At 44.6% G+C, this 24,149-nt stretch overlaps 1 protein-coding gene across 1 annotated transcript in view; it reads right to left on the reverse strand.

Moving 5' to 3' along the window:
• LOC311118857 (rho GTPase-activating protein 29-like) overlaps positions 1 to 24,149 on the reverse strand; it is a 62,231-nt gene that overhangs the window by 21,444 nt on the left and 16,638 nt on the right. The window contains exons 3-14 of the mRNA XM_084193623.1: positions 19,868 to 20,125; positions 13,961 to 14,057; positions 13,490 to 13,562; positions 13,251 to 13,311; positions 9,858 to 10,007; positions 9,651 to 9,715; positions 9,384 to 9,494; positions 9,088 to 9,168; positions 7,568 to 7,723; positions 5,078 to 5,215; positions 4,805 to 4,977; positions 955 to 1,115 (exon numbers count right to left, since the gene is read on the reverse strand). Coding sequence (XP_084049749.1) covers positions 955 to 1,115; positions 4,805 to 4,977; positions 5,078 to 5,215; positions 7,568 to 7,723; positions 9,088 to 9,168; positions 9,384 to 9,494; positions 9,651 to 9,715; positions 9,858 to 10,007; positions 13,251 to 13,311; positions 13,490 to 13,562; positions 13,961 to 14,057; positions 19,868 to 20,125 — 1,524 coding nt within the window. The remainder of the gene's footprint in view (positions 1 to 954; positions 1,116 to 4,804; positions 4,978 to 5,077; positions 5,216 to 7,567; positions 7,724 to 9,087; positions 9,169 to 9,383; positions 9,495 to 9,650; positions 9,716 to 9,857; positions 10,008 to 13,250; positions 13,312 to 13,489; positions 13,563 to 13,960; positions 14,058 to 19,867; positions 20,126 to 24,149) is intronic.

The following is a 24,149-nucleotide window of genomic DNA, read 5'->3' on the forward strand; positions in this document are numbered from 1 at the left end:
TTGTACCTTGTATGGTGTTGGGTAGCAGTACTGTACCTTGTATGGTGTTGGGTAGCAGTACTGTACCTTGTATGGTGTTGGGTAGCAGTACTGTACCTTGTATGGTGTTGGGTAGCAGTACTGTACCTTGTATGGTGTTGGGTAGCAGTACTGTACCTTGTATGGTGTTGGGTAGCAGTACTGTACCTTGTATGGTGTTGGGTAGCAGTATTGTACCTTCTATGGTGTTGGGTAGAAGTATTGTACCTTGTATGGTGTTGGGTAGCAGTACTGTACCTTGTATGGTGTTGGGTAGCAGTACTGTACCTTGTATGGTGTTGGGTAGCAGTACTGTACCTTGTATGGTGTTGGGTAGCAGTACTGTACCTTGTATGGTGTTGGGTAGAAGTATTGTACCTTGTATGGTGTTGGGTAGCAGTACTGTACCTTGTATGGTGTTGGGTAGCAGTATTGTACCTTGTATGGTGTTGGGTAGAAGTATTGTACCTTGTATGGTGTTGGGTAGCAGTACTGTACCTTGTATGGTGTTGGGTAGTAGTACTGTACCTTGTATGGTGTTGGGTAGCAGTATTGTACCTTGTATGGTGTTGGGTAGCAGTATTGTACCTTGTATGGTGTTGGGTAGCAGTACTGTACCTTGTATGGTGTTGGGTAGCAGTATTGTACCTTATATGGTGTTGGGTAGCAGTACTGTACCTTGTATGGTGTTGGGTAGCAGTATTGTACCTTATATGGTGTTGGGTAGCAGTATTGTACCTTATATGGTGTTGGGTAGCAGTACTGTACCTTGTATGGTGTTGGGTAGCAGTACTGTACCTTATATGGTGTTGGGTAGCAGTACTGTACCTTGTATGGTGTTGGGTAGCAGTATTGTACCTTGTATGGTGTTGGGTAGCAGTACTGTTTGCTACTACTGTATGACTGGACCTTTTATGTCTGACTGTGTCTCTGTACCTTGTATGTCTGTGGCACTGTTGGACCTCTTCCCAGGTCGTGACCCCAGAGGACTATCCACCTCGTCCCCACTCAGGACGTCACCGGAGATGAGGGACACCTGGGACAGGTTACTATGGGAACTGGTGCTGCCCATTGAAAGCTTGTTGAACACAGGAAACCTGGGATGGGAAGACAGACAGACTCAGTCAATATAGTTGAATATTAACTCGAGGGGCAAGTTTAACCCCCTAAGGTCGATGTCCGCGCCCCCACAAAAATTGAATTAGCATAATAAAACAATCCCCATAAACATGAGTCAGTTTAAGCTAAAGATATCCGTTTTTTTGCATTGGATGCGTCTCAATCCACCACATCCGCCAACGTCTCACTCCGCATCTGGGGTGAAAGGTGACAGAGCCAGAGCGGTGTTTGTCAGACCATGAGACATCCCGAAAATCTGTCTTCTCAAAGAAAACTCTCTGTCGCGTCCAAACGGTTTGGCCTACAAAAGGATGAGACTCTCACGAACACGATGGTGTTCTCCGTTTTGCTCCACGACCCCTTGGGACTCTGAAGTCGGTGGTACAGCCGATCTGCCTACTTCTGTCTGTAGCGTCCAAACAGTTTGACCCCTCGGTGGAAAGGTGAGACTCTTTTTGCCCTAGGACGCCCACAGGCCTCACAGCAGCAACGACAAGAGGATGAAGACTTCCCTGGCTTTTATACAGCGCACTCGTAAAGTATTCAGACCGCATGACTTTTTCCACATTTTGTTACGTTACAGCCTTAGTCTAAAATTGATGAAAATAAAATTTTCCCCTCATCAATACCCCATAATGACAGCGAAAACAGGTTTTTAGACATTTTTTTGCAAATATATTAAAAATACATTCAGACTGTAAATTACACGCGCATTCAGTCTTTATATTACTGTAGCATAGGCTATGCTGCAGCAAATGTAGGCCTACCTGTCACAAGAAGAAAGTTACCATGATCATTTGATACATGCATTATGAACAGCGCTCCATACTGAGATCCCCATCCTGAGTGTTGAGAAGACAGATTTAGACAGAGCATATCATTTAACAGCTCCATTTCACATCATGCAGTTCATAGAAATCATTTAATCGGTTTCTCGCAGTTGCTTATCCCGGGAAAAGGGAGTGGGTGTGGGCGGGAAATCTCGGTAACCCGGTTCCCCCTTTTCAACCCTAATTCCCTGGTGTATATGTTGGCAGCAAGAACAAGATGAGGACCTCCCTGGTGTATATGTTGGCAGCCACAACAAGATGAGGACTTCCCTGGTGTATATGTTGGCAGCAACAACAAGATGAGGACTTCCCTGGTGTATATGTTGGCAGCAGCAACAAGATGAGGACCTCCCTGGTGTATATGTTGGCAGCAACAACAAGATGAGGACCTCCCTGGTGTATATGTTGGCAGCAACAACAAGATGAGGACCTCCCTGGTGTATATGTTGGCAGCAACAACAACAAGATGAGGACCTCCCTGGTGTATATGTTGGCAGCAACAACAAGATGAGGACCTCCCTGGTGTATATGTTGGCAGCAACAACAAGATGAGGACCTCCCTGGTGTATATGTTGGCAACAACAACAAGATGAGGACCTCCCTGGTGTATATGTTGGCAGCAACAACAAGATGAGGACCTCCCTGGTGTATATGTTGGCAGCAACAACAACAAGATGAGGACCTCCCTGGTGTATATGTTGGCAGCAACAACAAGATGAGGACTTCCCTGGTGTATATGTTGGCAGCAACAACAAGATGAGGACCTCCCTGGTGTATATGTTGGCAACAACAACAAGATGAGGACTTCCTTGGCGTATATGTTGGCAACAACAACAAGATGAGGACTTCCCTGGTGTATATGTTGGCAGCAGCAACAAGATGAGGACTTCCCTGGTGTATATGTTGGCAACAACAACAAGATGAGGACCTCCCTGGTGTATATGTTGGCAACAACAACAAGATGAGGACCTCCCTGGTGTATATGTTGGCAACAACAACAACAAGATGAGGACCTCCCTGGTGTATATGTTGGCAGCAACAACAAGATGAGGACTTCCCTGGTGTATATGTTGGCAGCAACAACAAGATGAGGACCTCCCTGGTGTATATGTTGGCAGCAACAACAAGATGAGGACCTCCCTGGTGTATATGTTGGCAGCAACAACAAGATGAGGACCTCCCTGGTGTATATGTTGGCAGCAACAACAAGATGAGGACCTCCCTGGTGTATATGTTGGCAGCAACAACAACAAGATGAGGACTTCCCTGGTGTATATGTTGGCAGCAACAACAAGATGAGGACCTCCCTGGTGTATATGTTGGCAGCAACAACAAGATGAGGACCTCCCTGGTGTATATGTTGGCAGCAGCAACAAGATGAGGACTTCCCTGGTGTATATGTTGGCAGCAACAACAAGATGAGGACTTCCCTGGTGTATATGTTGGCAACAACAACAAGATGAGGACCTCCCTGGTGTATATGTTGGCAGCAACAACAACAAGATGAGGACCTCCCTGGTGTATATGTTGGCAACAACAACAAGATGAGGACCTCCCTGGTGTATATGTTGGCAGCAGCAACAAGATGAGGACTTCCCTGGTGTATATGTTGGCAGCAACAACAAGATGAGGACCTCCCTGGTGTATATGTTGGCAGCAACAACAAGATGAGGACTTCCTTGGCGTATATGTTGGCAGCAGCAGCAACAATATGAGGACCTCCCTGGTGTATATGTTGGCAGCAACAACAAGATGAGGACTTCCCTGGTATATATGTTGGCAGCAACAACAAGATGAGGACTTCCCTGGTGTATATGTTGGCAGCAGCAACAAGATGAGGACCTCCCTGGTGTATATGTTGGCAGCAACAACAAGATGAGGACTTCCCTGGTGTATATGTTGGCAGCAGCAACAAGATGAGGACCTCCCTGGTGTATATGTTGGCAGCAGCAACAAGATGAGGACTTCCCTGGTGTATATGTTGGCAGCAACAAGATGAGGACCTCCCTGGTGTATATGTTGGCAGCAACAACAAGATGAGGACCTCCCTGGTGTATATGTTGGCAGCAACAACAAGATGAGGACTTCCTTGGCGTATACTCGCTCTCTCTCTCGCTACTCTCTCTCTCCCTTACTCTCTCTATCTCTCTGCCTCCCCCCTCACTCTCCCCCTTTCTCTCTCTACTCACTCTCTCTCTATCTCTCCCCCTTCCTCTCTCTACTCTCTCTCCACCTTACTTCCCTACTCTCTCCCTCCCATTCTCTCCCTCTCTCCCTTACTCCCTCTCTCTTGCTCTCTCTCTCTCCCCCTTTCTCTCTCTCTCTCTCTACTCTTTCTCTCCCTCTCCCTTTCTCTCTACTATCTCTCCCTCTCTCTCTTGCTCTCATATTGTTACTCTCTGTGAGAAGTCAGTCCTACTGTACACTGACAGTTACAGAACATGGAAGTCATTGGAGTTTATAAGGGAAAGCCCCAGTCCACTGTCAAACTGAAACCGTGTTCATTTCTCTCTGATTCTGTTTCTGTCTCTAGCAAAAAACAAAAGTGAAACTATAATGAAACACCCGTATAAACATCAGGACTTGATGAAAACAAAACAATGACTGAAAACTCAGCGTAGACCTTTGGCTGTTGTTCTAAAATGGTTGCCAAATTACCCTTGTATTATTCACTGTCGGTGGATTGCCACCTTGCCGTAGAGGAGCCTAATGTCCCAAATGACACCCTATTCTCTATTTAGTGCACTGCTTTTGACCAAAGCTCTATGGGCTCTTTCGGGACTATAGGGACATTTGAGACGCAGCCTAAGTACGTAAGTGAGTACAAATTGACTGACCGTTCATCGGTGGAGAAGGACTCCGTGCGTATCCGATCTTTGGGCAGGTTACGGACGAACTCAGCGTATCTCTGTCCTGGCTCGTACATCTTAGCGCTCTCACACAGGGCCTGGTAGTGGACGGGGAGAGAAACGGTCTGGGCCTGCTGCAGCTGGAACCAGTTCACTGTCACCTGGAGAAAGAAAGAAAGAAAGACCACATTCAGTCACATACACTCTGGAGCTATGCTCATGTCATGCCTGCTTCCTGATACTCTGTGGACTAGAACTTACAGCTTTGAGTGTGAGGTCACACTGAGCCACCAGTTCTCTGATCTGAGTGAGGATGTCTGTCTTGGTGTTGGCCAGCTCTGTCCTCCTGGCTCCTGCATCAGCTACACACGCTCTGTACTGGTCCTGCGCTTCCTCAGCCTGAGATAGAGAGAGAGAGAGAGGAGGAGAGGGAGAGAGGGGGAGAGGGAGGAGAGGAGGAGAGGAGGAGAGGGGGAGAGGGGAGGAGTAGGATAGGGAGAGGAGGAGAGGAGGAGAAGAGGACAGGGGGAGAGGAGGACAGGGGGAGAGGAGGAGAGGGGGAGAGGAGGATAGGGAGAGAGGAGGAGAGGAGGAGAGGAGGAGAGGAGGAGAGGGAGAGAGGGAGAGAGGAGGAGAGGGGGAGAGGAGGAGAGGGGGAGAGGAGGAGAGGAGGAGAGGAGGAGAGGGAGAGGAGGACAGGAGAGGAGGAGAGGAGGAGAGGAACAACATGCTCTGTACGGGTCTGAGTTTGGACCCATCACACCTTTTTTGCTCATCTGAATTTACAGGTTTTACGCACCAACCACACTACTGGGAGAGCGCAATGGTCCCCTTTTGATTAGCTACATCCGAGGGCAGAAATACATTAGCTACCTGTAGATCTGACAGATTTGGATTGGTGTGAGCAATACGTCTGAAATTCCACCTAGCCTATCAAAGAGCATGGTGGAGTTACTACCATGTTGCTTCTACCTATTAAATTATTTCACAACTACACAAGAACCTTGGGGGCCTTCTAGCAGCTGGGCGGCAGGTAGCTTAGTGGTTAAGAGCGTTGTGCCATTAACCGGAAGGTCGCTGGTTCTAATCCCCGAGCCAGCGACCAGGTGAAAAATCTGTCGAAGTGCCCTTGAGCAAGGCACTTAACCCTAATTGCTCCTGTAAGTCGCGCTGGATAAGAGCGTCTGCTAAATGACAAAAATGTAAGCTAGTTATACATCAGCGGTAGAGAGTTCTGTAACACATCAGCATGAACCTAGGTCAGAGGCCCTAAGACCCTTCTAATCATTCTACCTTGAGCAAAAATTTTAAACGCAACTATTTGAAAGCTTTTACAGTTCATATAAGGAAATCAGTCAATTGAAATAAATTCATTAGGCCCTAAACTATGGATTTCACATGACTGGGAATACAGATCTGCATCTGTTGGTCACAGATACCTTAAAAAAAAAAAGAAGGTAGGGGAGTGGATCAGAAACCCAGTCAGTATCTGGTGTGGCCACCATTTGCCTCATGCAGAGTGACACATCTCCTTCGCATTGAGTTGATCAGGCTGTTGATTGTGGCCCTGTGGAATGTTGTCCCACTCCTCTTCAATGGCTGTGTGAAGTTGCTGGATATTGGCGGGAACTGGAACACGCTGTCGTACACGTCAATCCAGAGCATCCCAAACATGCTCAATTGGTGACACGTCTGGTGAGTGTGCAGGCCATGGAAAAACTGGGACATTTCAGCTTCCAGGAATTGTGTACAGATCCTTCCGACATGGGGCCGTGCATTATCATGCTGAAACATGAGGTGATGGCAGCGGATGAATGGTACAACAATGGGCCTCAGGATCTCATCACTGTATCTCTGTGCATTCCAATTGCCATTGATAAAATGCAATTGTGTTCGTTGTCCGTAGCTTATACCTGCCCATACCATAACCCCACCGCCACCATGGGGCACTCTGTTCACAACGTTGACATCAGCAAACCGCTCGCCCACACGACGCCATACACTCTGTCTGCCACCTGCCTGGTACAGGTGAAACCGGGATTCATCCGTAAAGAGCACACTTCTCCAGCCTGCCAGTTGCTATTGAAGGTGAGCATTTGAAGTCGGTTACGACGCGGAAGTGCAGTCAGGTCATGACCCTGGTGAGGACAAGGAGCACGCAGATGAGCTTCCCTGAGACGGTTTCTGACAGTTAGTGCAGAAATACTTCGGTTGTGCAAACCCACAGATCCACCAGCTGTCCGGGTGGATCGTCTCAGACAATCCCGCAGGTGAAGAAGCCGGATGTGGAGGTCCTGAGCTAATGTGATTATACGTGGTCTGCGGTTGTGAGGCCAGTTGGACGCACTGCCAAATTCTCTAAAATGACGTTGGAGGTGGCTTATGGTAGAGAAATTAACATCAAATTCTCTGGCAACAGCGCTGGTGGACATTCCTGCAGTCAGCATGCCAATTGCACGCTCCCTCAAAACTTGAGACATCTGTGGCATTGGGCTGTGTTACAAAACTGCAGATTTTAGAGTGGCCTTTTATTGTCCCCAGCACAAGGTGCACCTGTGTAATGATCATGCTGTTTAATCAGCTTCTTGATATGCCACATCTGTCAGGTGGATGGATTATCTTGACAAAGGACAAATGCTCACTAACAAGGGATGTAAACAAATGTATGCGCAAAATTTGAGAGAAATTTTTCTGGGATCTTTTATTTAATCTCATGAAACATCAGTATATTTGTATGATCACGCCTCATACCTTCTGTAGAGCCTCCTCCTCCAGTTTCCGCTTCTTGTCCAGCTGTTTGGACTGTTCCTCCTGGGAGCGGCTGGCCGAGGAGTGGGCCTTCTGGTACTCGTCTCTCCTCTGCTCCTGGGTCCACCGGGCCTTACGCAGCGCCACCTCAGACTCTTGCTAAGGAGGAGAAGGGAGGAGGCAGTCAGGTGAGAGTACCACACACTCTGTGTTATAGGAAGGAGACAGTCAGGTGAGAGTATCACACACTCTGTGTTATAGAGAGGAGACAGTCAGGTGAGAGTATCACACACTCTGTGTTATAGAGAGGAGACAGTCAGGTGAGAGTTTCACACACTCTGTGTTATAGAGAGGAGACAGTCAGGTGAGAGTATCACACACTCTGTGTTATAGAGAGGAGACAGTCAGGTGAGAGTATCACACACTCTGTGTTATAGAGAGGAGACAGTCAGGTGAGAGTATCACACACTCTGTGTTATAGAGAGGAGACAGTCAGGTGAGAGTATCACACACTCTGTGTTATAGGAAGGAGACAGTCAGGTGAGAGTATCACACACTCTGTGTTATAGAGAGGAGACAGTCAGGTGAGAGTATCACACACTCTGTGTTATAGAGAGGAGACAGTCAGGTGAGAGTATCACACTCTGTGTTATAGAGAGGAGACAGTCAGGTGAGAGTATCACACACTCTGTGTTATAGAGAGGAGACAGTCAGGTGAGAGTATCACACACTCTGTGTTATAGAGAGGAGACAGTCAGGTGAGAGTATCACACACTCTGTGTTATAGAGAGGAGACAGTCAGGTGAGAGTATCACACTCTGTGTTATAGGAAGGAGACAGTCAGGTGAGAGTATCACACACTCTGTGTTATAGGAAGGAGACAGTCAGGTGAGAGTATCACACACTCTGTGTTATAGAGAGGAGACAGTCAGGTGAGAGTATCACACACTCTGTGTTATAGAGAGGAGACAGTCAGGTGAGAGTATCACACACTCTGTGTTATAGGAAGGAGACAGTCAGGTGAGAGTATCACACTCTGTGTTATAGGAAGGAGACAGTCAGGTGAGAGTATCACACTCTGTGTTATAGAGAGGAGACAGTCAGGTGAGAGTATCACACACTCTGTGTTATAGAGAGGAGACAGTCAGGTGAGAGTATCACACTCTGTGTTATAGAGAGGAGACAGTCAGGTGAGAGTATCACACACTCTGTGTTATAGGAAGGAGACAGTCAGGTGAGAGTATCACACACTCTGTGTTATAGAGAGGAGACAGTCAGGTGAGAGTATCACACTCTGTGTTATAGAGAGGAGACAGTCAGGTGAGAGTATCACACTCTGTGTTATAGAGAGGAGACAGTCAGGTGAGAGTATCACACTCTGTGTTATAGAGAGGAGACAGTCAGGTGAGAGTATCACACACTCTGTGTTATAGAGAGGAGACAGTCAGGTGAGAGTTTCACACTCTGTGTTATAGAGAGGAGACAGGTTCACACACAGAGAATGGAACAGAAGGCTCACACACCATTTTCTTCTGCCCTCTCTGCCACTGCTCCTTGATGTCTTTCCTCAGTTTGTCCAGCTCAGTCTTTCTGGCCAACAACGGCTACAGGACGCAGAAAGAGACACCAGCCATAGTATATAGTGTACGTTCCATTACCCCACATCCAATTTCCCACAAATTACTTTGAACCCAAATGATATAAATTGTTGCCTTGTCAGAGATAAGATCATTCGCTACATTATTGTGAGTCTTGATGTTTTTTTGCTGGAGTAAAAAGTTGCTCTGACACCTATAAAAGAGAACACTGTCATTCCTACCTGTATGAATTTGTTGGTCTGCAGGGCGGTGGCAGTCTGCAGTAGGAGTTGGCTGTACTCGATGTCATTCTTAAACGTCGAAATATAGATATCTCTGAACGGCATGTAGTCCTGTGAGCCAGACGGAACATACACGTGGAAACATATCATCAGTCCCGTTCTCTTTTGATATGTGCACCTTGTAAGGTTTTAATCTGTGTTCAGTTTTAAAGCAGGACATGGGGTGTGTGATCGTGTGACTATTCTTAGTCAGTCAAAACATATTACCTGTTGACTCGCGAGCGTCTTTGCAGATTCTGCCATTTTGGCATAACTTTTGGCACATTCAATGTCTGGGGGAAGACATAGCAGATGAGTCAGTGTGAATGCGTCTGCTAAATGATGTAAATGTAAATGAATGTGTGATTTGATTGTTGGTTGTGGGGATATGTCTGTCTGTCTCTGTCTGCTTGCGTTTGTGCGCGTCTAACTAACCCAGTCCCAGGCGTTTGTCGACCCAGGCCAGCAGATCCTTGGTGTACTTGGACCACGCCTTGGCATAGAGCAGAACTGACTCCACCCCACTGTCGTTCTTCTGCAGCATCACGTCAACCTCCTCCTCTTTAGACAGCGCCACCTCTGGGCCTGGAGAGGTAGTACAGGAGGAAGCTCATAGGATCAGGGTAGGACAGAGAAGGTGTAGGGTGATGTTTCCCCTAGATGCTGATGTTGGGTCAGTTTTTGCATTTTTCCACACTAATGGTCAAGGTTAGGATTGGGGGGAGGGGAAGCTGATCCTAGACCTGTGCCTAGGGGATAGGTCACACTGGAGCTATAGCCTACTATAGTTATTACGCATGACTGTTTTCCCCAGGGGATGTTTTCCTAACCACATGACCCCAACCAAGAAACTCCTGAGTGGCGCAGTGGTCTAAGGCACTGTATCGCAGTGCTAGCTGTGCCACTAGAGATCCTGGTTCGAATCCAGGCTCTGTCGTAGCCGGCCGCGACCGGGAGACGCATGGTGGCGGCGCACAATTGGCCCAGGGTAGGGGAGGGAATGGCCGGCAGGGATGTAGCTCAGTTGGTAGAGCATGGCGTTTGCAACGCCAAGGTGGTGGGTTCGATTCCCACGGGGGGCCAGTATGGAAAAAAAATAAATATATAATAATAATAATAATAATGTATGCACTCACTAACTGTAAGTCGCTCTGGATAAGAGCGTCTGCTAAATTACTAAAAATGTCAATGTAAACTCTGGACCCATGTAAGGAGTCAGGAAAGGCACCACACATTGTCAGAATAATTCTTCACAGGGTTCTACTTCTCTGTTTCAGCCCCAGAGGCTACATGTCCAGAATAACTAATAAAGTGAACTTCAAGATTAATTAGTTTAATTAGTATGTACGGGATACACATGGTATACACCGTCCAACTAAATGCTGACTGCAGGTTCCTCCTCGACAATGGCAACAACAATAAGAAATAATAAAAGATACGAATAAAGTAAATATGCTCAGTAGAACAGAATAGACATTTTAGTATCAGTATAAATATTTGTCGGTTATAGGATATTTACCCTACTAGTTTGTGTATATTACTGTCTGCAAACAGCTAGTTTGATTTAGCAAGAAAACACTTATGCTAGTTAGCTGGCTAGCTAGTTAATAAATGTACTGAGTCAGAGCAAACGTAGCTATCTAATACAGCCTGATACCAGCGCTGGTGTAGGCCTAGATCAGCATGTTGTTTGTGCAACGGTAGTGATGGGACGATTGATACCGGAGCTCTGACGCACTTTTCAAAGCACTACTGATTCGACACAACGTAGCAACGCTTGCATCAAAGTAACAATACCGCCTGATCATGACGTTTCGAAGCTTCCGACGTCTCACTATGATCTAAACAGGCGTCGGAATTCAGAACTGAGAGCGCCGACCTCAGTTCCCGAAATGTAATTCAAACCCAAAGCAAAGTTGAGAAGCAGCTAGCTACCACATGATAAATGACGTACAAAGCTTTGTTTGATTCCTCAGTCAGTGGATCCCGCTCTGGCTTCCAAAACATCAACCTCTACTGGACACAGGCTTAGTCTAGTCTTCTCCATTTCTCACTTGCAGGTGGCCAGCCTGTGGAGCAGCGGCGAGTGAGTCTCTCGTCTTGTGAAGGCACAGGATCGAATCCTGTTTTTGCTTTGTTTACGTTTTCTTTGAAACACTGGCTACATTGTATTTCTAACCTTAAATAATGAGTTTCGATAAGCATAGGCTGTTATGGTTTTATGTTTAACATTGTAAATCGTGGAGCTACGGTCTTATTTTATGTCTTAACACCCGCCCGCTTAAACCGGAAGCAAATGTGTCGGAGGAAACACTGTTCACCTGGCGACTGAAATCAGCCTGCAGGCGCCCGGCCCGCCACAAGGAGTCACTAGAGCGGGATGAGCCAAGTAAAGTACTTTCTCACTAATTTATGATAAATAATGCAAGCAACTTCAATGGTAAATTTCTCTGAACAGGGGACAAAACATCACCAGATTCACAGGGAATACATATTATGAAGAAGCAATACTAAAGCCACAGCTTCATACTGCTTGTCAGGCATATAGAACTGATACTGTATACTGGTTGTTGGGGTGGGATTGGCATGGGGTGTGGGGGGACCATAGGTGGCTTTTGACCATTTTATTGGATTTCTCATGTCTTACTCAATGACAGGAAGAAGTTTAGTTCAAATCGGATGTTGGATACTATATTTATTTAATATTATGTGAGTCCTAAAAATTAAAAGGGCCAATTTGGATGCAATCAATTAGTTTCATTTCTCAGAGATCAAATAAAATGTCAACCAAATAATGTTGCAGGAATAATAATCGTATGTTTCTAACTACAGAAACAATCTCATAACAATCTGAGACGGTGGGTGTCATGGCTTGCTGAAATGACATGGAATTACTAATTGAGTGACTGTCAGTGACTGACATAATTGCTTAAGTACAAGCAAATTTCAGAATTGCACTTTGTGTATTCTACTATTCTAACTCTCAACAGTAAGTTGAGACCAGGACGGATGTTGGGCAACCGGGGGCGCCATCCCTGGTGCAGATGAAAGACAAAAAGAAGAAGAAGAAGAAGAGAAAGAAAGAAGAGAGAAACAGAGTGTAAAATAAGAGAGAAACAGAGAGAGTGTAAAATAAGAGAGAAACAGAGTGTAAAATAAGAGAGAAACAGAGAGTGTAAAATAAGAGAAACAGAGAGAGTGTAAAATAAGAGAGAAACAGAGAGAGTGTAAAATGAGAGAGAAACAGAGAGAGTGTAAAATAAGAGAGAAACAGAGAGTGTAAAATAAGAGAAACAGAGAGAGTGTAAAATAAGAGAGAAACAGAGAGTGTAAAATAAGAGAGAAACAGAGTGTAAAAGAAGAGAGAAACAGAGAGAGTGTAAAATAAGAGAGAAACAGAGAGAGTGTAAAATAAGAGAGAAACAGAGAGAGTGTAAAATAAGAGAGAAACAGAGAGAGTGTAAAATAAGAGAGAAACAGAGAGAGTGTAAAAGAACAGAAAAACAGAGAGTGTAAAATAAGAGAGAAACATAGTGTAAAATAAGAGAGAAACAGAGTGTAAAATAAGAGAGAAACAGAGAGTGTAAAATAAGAGAGAAACAGAGAGAGTGTAAAATAAGAGAGAAACAGAGAGAGTGTAAAATAAGAGAGAAACAGAGAGAGTAAAATAAGAGAGAAACAGAGAGAGTGTAAAATAAGAGAGAAACAGAGAGAGTAAAATAAGAGAGAAACAGAGAGAGTAAAATAAGAGAGAAACGGAGAGGGAGTGGAAAAGAAGAGAAACAATAAAAGAAAGAGAAAGAGGAAAGAGCAAAAGAAGACACTTACCCACAAGGCCTTTCTTCTCTGGAACATACCCCCCAGAATACGCAGAGAGGTTCTCAAAAGACTAGAAATTAAAACACGAGACACACATTTTATACTCCACCAAAATATTGCACTTGCTATTTTATATACTTTACTGATACGGTTCAGTAAACTAAACATTCACTTCAATTCAACACTGTTTAACCTACATTTCAAGCATTCTGAATGCGCCCTTGATGTGTGAGTTCTGATTGGCTTACCCTGCTTCTCCTGGTCTGGGGGATCCCCAACCCTGATTGGCTGTCCACATCTCCCATAAGGAAGTCAGACACTCTGAGGAGGAAGAGGACGAGTCAGCATAAATAAGTGAGGAAGACTATCAAAACGAAGTATTCGAGACTAGAGATTATAACATATCTATGCCATTAAATAACAAAATGTCAAGTGTCCAAGACTACAGGGTAAAGACAAGTGTCAAATACTAAAACGTATTACATATATATCTACACCATCAACTAACAATGCTCAGTTTGGATGAAGTGAAACGTTAATGTGGTGACATAGTAAACGTTAGCCTTTTCATTGTTTGGACTGTTACAAGAAAAGTAATGCTCTTTTGACTGTTGGTAGGCAGAAACCTTTTAACACAATCCCTGTCAAATCCCCTGGCGCTCTGACAAAGAGGCACTAAAACCCAACAGCGTTGAAAGGTAAACAAATATCGTACTCACACATTTCCAAATGTGAATGCCAAAGTGTCAATGGACGCATATATGTCGCCAAATATAGCGTTTTTGTTTTCTTGGTTCACTTCCTTGAAGTTAACGCCTGTTGGAAAGTGATAAAACCACATGAGAAACTGATCAACCAGAGTGAAATCTCATTCGTCGACAGCCAGCAAACAGTCAACAAAAGCAGTCGACAGCCAGCAAACAGTCAACAAAAGCAGTCATGGAGTCTGGTCATAAAGCTAAAAGAATGGAGCTGTATGTGGTCAACATGCCAACACACACACGACACAGACATAAAAAAAAAGGTAGCATGGTTGTCATATTAGATCAACGCACTATTATGACTTCATTCATTGGGCTGATTGAATTAAATTAACAGTCATTCATGACAATAACAACAGTAAAGTGGGCAGAACTGTCCCTTAAACATACAAATATAGACATACTGTGGATAGAGACTAACAGGAACACAGGCAGGGTTGTCCATTTCTGTGTGGCCCCAAAAAAAAAGGACTTGGAAATCTTCTAGAAGATTAGAAGAGAATGGTTCAAAACATCCAATCTATTATCCTGTGGTAATATTAGGTTTCCAATTCGTATGTACAATCAATCCTCTTCCGCACAGGTCACATACTCACTGGGCCTGTCAACATTACAGCCGTATTTCCGTTCCTGTTAGCATTCCCAAAAATACGTCAAGTTTCGACGAATCTTCGAGAAGACGTTCGACGCACATCTTAGCTTTTTCAGACAGGAAACAGTTCAGTTCAGTAAGCGAGAGGACAGGCAGAGGAAGGCAGAGGAAGGCAGCCCAAGAAAAAGTTAGAGAGAGAAGACAGAAGAGAAATCCAACTTCAACTTCCTGTCTCCCCAACCACAGGAAACGACTCAGGCAGCTTGAACTCTTCGACAACACTGAGAAAACCTTCAGACGACCACCGTAAAACTTACCTCCTGGCTCTACCGTGGCTCCTCAGCCATTTAGTCAGAACCAAGTGTTGCTGACTTAGTTTCCTCGCCCGTCCCAGTACAGCAGAGCACTTTCTTAACACTTCCACTGTTTCCTGATGCTGCAGGAGGGCTGACTACCCGACCAACCAACACAAAACTAAAACTAAAAGTCAAGTCAATCTCTGTTGATCTTTTGTCGTTGATGTTCAGTCCCTCTACAAATCCATTCTTGGCTACTGGTACCTTTTGGAAGAGGGTTTGAGAGGAAGGGGGCAACCCACAGCCCAGGTTAGCCCACGTACCAGGCCAGGGCTGCACCTCAGGAGGCCAATGGGGTGGAAGAGAAGTAAATAGAGGTACCTCCCTGCCGTGCACCTCTTTACCCCCTGAATGCTAGAGAGCTGCTGTGCTGTAGAGGCCCCTGTAGAGGCAGGAGAGCTGAGCGTCTTCCTCAGGACATCCTGCAGTCCTACAACAATGATCCCGCCGCTGGCTGCTACCAATCACAACCCGCCAAATATGGGAACTGCATCATTCAAGCCCGGGCCAGGAGGTATTGTTACATTCCTTTCCTTCACTGCATGAGAACACTCACTGACCACAACGAGCCGGTGCAGTGTGTTTCTCTTAGTGAGGGAAAGTGCAGTGTGTTTCTTAGTGAGGGAAAGTGTTGACTTGTCATTCTGTCTTTGGTAGGTACCACTTGTTTTTATTGTCAGAGGTGCACTATCGACCATTTCTGGGCTCATTTGCATATGATAACTGGGGATCCAATAATGGCAAAATAGTGTTTTTCTTAGTCTATTGAGTGAAGAAAGATGGGCAGAATAAGCTCAGGAAAGAGAGGAGAGAGAAGGGTAGAGTAGAGTATAGTATAGTAGAGTAGAGTAGAGTAGAGTATAGTAGGGTAGAGTAGAGTAGAGTAGAGTAGAGTAGAGTAGAGTAGAGTAGAGTAGAGTAGAGTAGAGTAGAGTAGTGTAGAGTAGGGTAGAGTAGGGTAGGGTATAGTAGAGTAGGGTATAGTAGAGTAGAGTAGAGTAGAGTAGAGTAGAGTAGTGTAGAGTAGGGTAGGGTATAGTAGAGTAGGGTATAGTATAGTAGGGTATAGTATAGTATAGTATAGTAGAGTAGGGTAGGGTAGGGTAGGGTATAGTATAGTATAGTAGGGTATAGTATAGTAGGGTATAGTATAGTATAGTATAGTATAGTATAGTATAGTATAGTATAGTAGGGTATGGTATAGTATAGTATAGTAGGGTATAGTATAGTAGGGTATAGTATAGTATAGTATAGTATAGTATAGTAGAGTAGAGTAGGGTAGGGTATAGTATAGTAGAGTAGGGTAGAGTAGAGCAGGGTAGAGTAGGGTATGGTATAGTATAGTAGAGTATAGTAGAGTATAGTAGGGTATAGTATAGTAGGGTATAGTAGGGTATAGTAGAGTAGAGTAGAGTAGGGTATAGTAGGGTATAGTAGAGTAGAGTAGAGTAGGGTATAGTAGGGTATAGTAGAGTAGAGTAGAGTAGGGTAGAGTATAGTTGAGTAGGTCGCCCGGCCAAACTGAGCAATCGGGGGAGAAGGGCCTTGGTCAGGTAGGTGACCAAGAACCCGATGGTCACTCTGACAGAGCTCCAGACTTCCTCTGTGGAGGTGGGAGAACCTTCCAGAAGGACAACCATCTCTGCAGCACTCCACCAATCAGGCCTTTATGGTAGAGTGGCCAGACGGATGCCACTCCTCAGTAAAAGGCACATGACAACCCGCTTGGAGTTTGCCAAAAGGCACCTAAAGGACTCTCAGACCATGAGAAACAAGATGCTCTGGTCTTATGAAACCAAGATTGAACTCTTTGGCCTGAATGCCAACCGTCACGTCTGGAGGAAACCAGGCACCATCCCTACGGTGAAGTATGGTGGTGGCAGCATCATGCTGTGGAGATGTTTTTCAGCGGCAGGGACTGGTAGACTAGTCAGGATCGAGGGAAAGATGAACGGAGCAAAGTACAGAGAGATCCTCGTATTCAGTACTGTGTGTACTAGCGCTGAGCTGATAAACCATCACTAATCGCAGGCGTTTTGCTGATATCGTTCATTACGATAAGTAGCCTATATTAGAGAAATGTGAAGTTTTAAATGAAATAAGTTTGCTAATATGGGTGATCGTTAATGGGACAATTGATGGCTACAACCATTGAACTAGTACTAGTAATTTAAAGGATAATTTTAAAAACTGTGGTGCAGATTGATATAAACGTATTGTTCTATTTATCGTTTTCGCATCAATTCAGGCAATTTATCTCGATGTGGGTTTTTGTCCATCAATGGGTGCAGCTTTGTATTGAATCTATGTCATAAGTAACATCTCAGTATGGCTGAACGTTCAGCTCTGGATCTGTTGGTTGGAATGAAAGGTTTGGTAGAGAAGATCTGAACAGGTTGGTCATGTGTTCCTTTGGACATTTATATTTCTTCCTGTAAATTCTGGCAACCATCCAAAGACCCCAAGTGTCACAACACACACACGTACGCATGCACACACACACACACACACACACACACACACACACACACACACACACACACACACACACACACACACACACACACACACACACACACACACACACACACACACACACACACACACACACACACACACACACACACACACACACACCTTCAAAGGCTGTGTGGTGAACAGGAGACACGGTCTGAACACACAAAGTTGCCCCAGGCCCTGTCAACAACCCTTTGACTGTTCATGCCCTCTTTCATTCTGTCATGTCACCCAGGGGACAGAGGTGGTGTCCAAACAGAACCAAACAGAACTCACCTACTAGTGGCCAGGACTAAGAACTGTTTGTCACTGTTTGTAATTGAAGGCTGATTTAAAGGTGATGGAACAATAAAGTTAGTTGTCAAATACAACTCTTGCTATCCTTGATATTTCCACTATAGCAGTGGTATTCAAACTTTTTCAGCGTGGAACCATTTTTTTCTGTGAGAATGTCTGGGGACCCCATTTTTCTCCCAATAATTTCTCGTGACCCCACACCAAATCTAAATGACACAACCTTTAAAAAAAAATCGGTACATTTCGATTTTTACATCAACAAATAATCTTAAATTCATTGCACTTTCATCTTTTATCAAAATGAAAGAAACCAATAAATAAATGTACTCAATAAAATTCTATTTTTCAATTTACCTTTCTCCAAAACGTTATATTGTCCCATACAATAATCTGTACTCTCATTCTTTTGTTCCAATTTATTTTATATTTGTATCTTTTTTGGGGCGAACCCACTGCAATTCCCGGGTCACGACCCCAACTTTGAATACCAGTGCACTAGAGTGACATTCACCACTTGAGGGTCTAGTGAATGAACTGAAGAACTAAAAGGAAACCACCTGACAGGATGCATTGTTACCATGGTGATGACGATTCCTCCTTCTTTGGTTTCCAGTCTGCATTCTAAGCATATTTGAAAAGAACATCTCAGTGTCAACACGAGGGAGATGCATTCTGGGTCAGAATGCTGCTCAGATCAGATCAAAAGATTGACAGACAAGACACCTGCCAAACAGTGAGTCAATACTCCGTGTGTATGTGTGCGTGTGCATGCGTCACACACAAAAAGGAACTAAGAATGGAGCTGCACGGGGACACGTTTGGCCGTCGAACACATTGCTAAAAGGCCACGCCAACCGCCGCATAAAGCTGGAATGCAAATTGCAATCCGTGTAGTCTAGCTAATCCTAGGATGGCTAGAACAGGATTCAAATGGGACCCTATACCATTCATAGTGCACTACTTTTGACCAGGGCCCATGGGGTTATATAAGGAAGAGGGTGCCATTTGGGAACCAGCTCTACAATGTTCTGGAACATTCTTGTGCTGAAGCCAAATGAAGAATCTCCCCCTCAGAGGAAGGATCACATTTCTGGCAGATAAAAACAGCAGAGTTGAGATTCCTCTGGTTTGTAGCTACTCATTTAGGAAACTGAAGAAGAAGAAAAAGACTTTATTGTCCATTGTCTTGGAGTGTACAGAAATTCTCTGCTTTCAGGACAAGAGACTAGAAAGTAGGAAGTAGAAACTGTGGGTTCCTTTGTCAGCGTGGCACCGTGCAGACAATGATGAAGGATTCCTTTGTCAGCGTGGCACCGTGCAGACAATGATGAAGGATTCCTTTGTCAGCGTGGCACCGTGCAGACAATGATGAAGGATTCCTTTGTCAGCGTGGCACCGTGCAGACAATGATGAAGGATTCCTTTGTCAGCGTGGCACCGTGCAGACAATGATGAAGGATTCCTTTGTCAGCGTGGCACCGTGCAGACAATGATGAAGGATTCATTTGTCAGCGTGGCACCGTGCAGACAACGATGAAGGATTCCTTTGTCAGCGTGGCACCGTGCAGACAATGATGAAGGATTCCTTTGTCAGCGTGGCACCGTGCAGACAACGATGAAGGATTCCTTTGTCAGCGTGGCACCGTGCAGATAATGATCAGTTCTTGTCACATCATGCACTTTCAGAAGTAACATTGAGTGCTAACTCTAACAGACGTGTCCCAACGCAGTCAAAAGGACAACTTCCTTGATCAATCTTTTCCCAATGAACAGTTGAAGGAAACTCAGATGTGTGAATGAAACTGTAGTAAAAAAAAAAAAGTCAAGTCCACTGATTGCTTGCTGAGCATGCATGATATGTAGTCTTAAATATCTTGAACAATCAAAAGTGCAGTTGGAGAAAAGAAAACCAAGTCATATCTCAGAAGAGCCAATCAGTGGGCTGTATGAACAGCCTAGGCTACCGGAGTCAGCATTGGTTAGAATCTGAACAACTTCTCTTCTGACTCTCAAACTCTCCTACCTTTCCTATCTCAATAAAAATCTATAAAAACCCTACAAGTACATATTTAAAGAAAATATGTGGGGATGAGAGGATACTAACCTTTGACCTTAGCGATGACGGTGCCGGCAGCCCTGAGGATGTCTACAGAGTTGAGGGTCTGGTGTTTGCCGATGACGGACTTGAGAACACGCAGCAGCTCCCTCAACCGTTCCTGTACCCGCTGAGGGAGACCATCATGGCTTTCTGGAAGAGAGGAGACCAACCGCTCCTGTACCCGCTGAGGAAGACCATCATGGCTTTCTGGAAGAGAGGAGACCAACCGCTCCTGTACTCGCTGAGGGGGACCATCATGGCTTTCTGGAAGAGAGGAGAAGGACAGAAACAGATCTGTCAAGTAACATTTTTATTAAAAACAGATTATAATACCAATTTACATAGTCGTCATAGCCATCCTGGCTTTCGGGAGAAGATGAGAAAGAATAACAGATCTGCCAAGTAAGTATATTAACATAGGAAAGAGATCTGAAACAATAATGATCCCACCAAGTGCAAACTCCCAAATATGTCCAAAAGGCCATTGTTCCCCACTGAGAAGCCTAAAGGACAGGTGATCAGTGTTTTGTAGTGAATTATAGTGAGACTTTTTGACAAGACTAGAAAAATATGTTAGTTTGGAATTTTGGGAATTTTAACAACAATTGATTCTAGGCTACATACAGTGCCTTGCAAAAGTATTCATCCCCCTTGGCGTTTTTCCTATTTTGTTGCATTACAACCTGTCATTTAAATTGATTTTTATTTGGATTTCATGTAATGGGCATACACAAAATAGTCCAAATTGGTGAAGTGAAATGAAAAAAATAACTTGTTTCAAAAAATTCTAAAAAATAAATAACGGAAAAGTGGTGCGTGCATATGTATTCACCCCCTTTGCTATGAAGCCCCTAAATAAGATCTGGTGCAACCAATTACCTCCAGAAGTCACATAATTAGTTAAATAAAGTCCACCTGTGTGCAATCTAAGTGTCACATGATCTGTCACATGATCTCAGTATATATACACCTGTTCTGAAAGGCCCCAGAGTCTGCAACACCACTAAGCAAGGGGCACCACCAAGCAAGCAGCACCATGAAGACCAGGGAGCTCTCCAAACAGGTCAGGGACAAAGTTGTGGAGAAGTACAGATCAGGGATGGGTTATAAAACAATATCCGAAACTTTGAACATCCCACGGAGCACCATTAAATCCATTATTAAAAAATTGAAAGAATATGGCACCACAACAAACCTGCCAAGAGAGGGCCACTCACCAAAACTCACGGACCAGGCAAGGAGGGCATTAATCAGAGAGGCAAAAAAAGATACCAAAGATAACCCTGAAGGAGCTGCAAAGCTCCACAGTGGAAATTGGAGTATCTGTCCATAGGACCACTTTAAGCCGTACACTCCACAGAGCTGGGCTTTACGGAAGAGTGGCCAGAAAAAAGCCATTGCATAAAGAAAAAAATAAGCAAACACGTTTGGTGTTCGCCAAAAGCCATGTGGGAGACTCCCCAAACATATGGAAGAAGGTACTCTGGTCTGATGAGACTAAAATTGAGCTTTTTGGCCATCAAGGAAAACACTATGTCTGGCGCAAACCCAACACCTCTCATCACCCCGAGAACACCATCCCCACAGTGAAGCATGGTGGTGGCAGCATCATGCTGTGGGGATGTTTTTCATTGGCAGGGACTGAGAAACTGGTCAGAATTTAAGGAATGAAGGATGGCGCTAAATACAGGGAAATTCTTGAGGGAAACCTGTTTCCGTCTTCCAGAGATTTAAGACTGGGACGGAGGTTCACCTTCCAGCAGGACAATGATCCTAAGCATACTGTTAAAGCAACACTCGAGTGGTTTAAGGGGAAACATTTAAATGTCTTGGAATAGCCTAGTCAAAGCCCAGACCTCAATCCAATTGAGAATCTGTGGTATGACTTAAAGATTGCTGTACACCAGCGGAACCCATCCAACTTGAAGGAGCTGGAGCAGTTTTGCCTTGAAGAATGGGCATAGATCCCAGTGGCTAGATGTGCCAAGCTTATAGAGACATACCCCAAGAGACTTGCAGCTGTAATTGCTGCAAAAGGTGGCTCTACAAAGTATTGACTTTGGGGGGGGGGGGGGGGGTGAATAGTTATGCAGGCTCAAGTTTTCAGTTTTTTTGTCTTATTTCTTATTTGTTTCACAAGAAAAAATATTTTGCATCTTCAAAGTGGTAGGCATGTTGTGTAAATCAAATGATACAAACCCCCCAAAAAAATCCATTTTAATTCCAGGTTGTAAGGCAACAAAATAGGAAAAATGGGGGGGGTGAACACTTTCGCAAGCCACTTTATCAGCCAAATCTGTGAGGAATCAGAACTATGACCTGTTACATTGTGACCCTTAGGTCACCCATTGCAGAGAGAATGCAATGCATGGCATTCTTTTAGTGTTTACTTTACCAACACCCACATTAGGTACAGCAATAATGGAGTGTGTATATGTCATTAGATGGAGGCATCCGTCTCTCTGTCTCTGGAGTGGGATTGCGTAAGACTGGAAACTAAAGTAATTGTGGTTGAGAGAAGCTGTTTGTGATGCAACTGCCCTGTTCCACTTTAGCCGACAAGTAAAAAATGGCCCTTGTTTTGTTTTAAATTAAAGAAACGTAAAACAAATATCTCACTGTACAGAGCAACAAGTGACGATTAGGTTAAGTAATGATTGGCCTCAACTAACCAATCAGGTGATAGGCTAGTACTTATACAGACAGAGTAGGCTAGTCTATCTCTTTACTATGAACAGTATGACAGATCTCCCCTGAATTATCTCTTTCCTATGAACAGTATGACAGATCTCCCCTGAATTATCTCTTTCCTATGAACAGTATGACAGATCTCCCCTGAATTATCTCTTTACTATGAACAGCATGACAGATCTCCCCTGAATTATCTCTTTACTATGAACAGTATGACAGATCTCCCCTGAATTATCTCTTTACTATGAACAGTATGACAGATCTCCCCTGAATTATCTCTTTACTATGAACAGCATGACAGATCTCCCCTGAATTATCTCTTTACTATGAACAGTATGACAGATCTCCCCTGAATTATCTCTTTACTATGAACAGTATGACAGATCTCCCCTGAATTATCTCTTTACTATGAACAGTATGACAGATCTCCCCTGAATTATCTCTTTACTATGAACAGTATGACAGATCTCCCCTGAATTATATCTTTCCTATGAACAGTATGACACTGAATTCTAAAAGGGTTGTTGACACCTACACAGCCGAAAGGGGAGGGGATGTTTTCTTGTCTCTGTGTGGAGTAATCAGTAGTGGGTCTGGGTCTGTGTCCCAAATGGCCCATAGTGCACTACTTTGGCCTATAGTGCACTACTTTTGACCAGACCCCATTGGGCTCTGGTTAAAAGTAGTGCACTATGTAGGGAATAGGGTGCCATTTGAGACACAGACCCTATTGCTTGGCAAGTGGACCAATCAGTAGTAGTTCTATAGTAATCTGTTGTGGGTCTAGGGTTTGGGCTTGGCGCCAGACAGTAGTGCGAGTTCATGTCTGAGTCTCACCCACTGTTTAGGACTGACGGACGACATGCCCTCATACCCAGCCCTCTGCAGACACACTCCACTGGGAGGATGAGTGAAGAGGAGGAATGTATTGGGTAGGAAAGGGAATTACAGGGGGAGTGAAAACTGGGAGAGCCGGAGTGGGGGGGGGGTTGGGGGGGGGGGGGGGTTGGGGGTGCTAGTGTGTTCCATTCCGGCTAGATCCAACATGCCACCCCTCCCTCCACTCTCTCTCTCACACACACACACACACACACACACACACACACACACACACACACACGCGGTGTCCACCCATATACACAGGAAACGTTCAGTATTTTCAGAAAATATTTTTTTTATGGGGAGTAAGTGGTTGAGGTGAGCCCCATGAACCTGAATAACAGTTCATTACTGACATCATGACACACCTTTTAGTATTAGTGACGCAGCATGGCAGATATGGGTGGCCTTCTAAACATAGTGTTGCCAGTTTATAGTGAAACTTGCAGCACAGAAGCACAGCCTACACGATGACTCTATACAGGCTAGCACTCAGAGAGGAGTACAGCTGTGAGACTAAGTGAAACAGCCTACGTGATGACTCTATACAGGCTAGCACTCAGAGAGGAGTACAGCTGTGAGACTAAGAGAAACAAGTCTTAGTGAAACACCCTCCAGTCAAACAAAATTAGGCCTAGTCTACCCTCCTCCTCCTCTTCCTCCTCCTCCTCTTCCTCCTCCTCTTCTTCCTCTTCCTCCTTCAGCTCTACTGTTCCCA

The sequence above is a fragment of the Coregonus lavaretus genome (genome assembly GCF_964263955.1).
Source record: "Coregonus lavaretus genome assembly, contig: HAP1_SCAFFOLD_611, whole genome shotgun sequence".
Lineage (NCBI taxonomy): Eukaryota > Metazoa > Chordata > Actinopteri > Salmoniformes > Salmonidae > Coregonus > Coregonus lavaretus.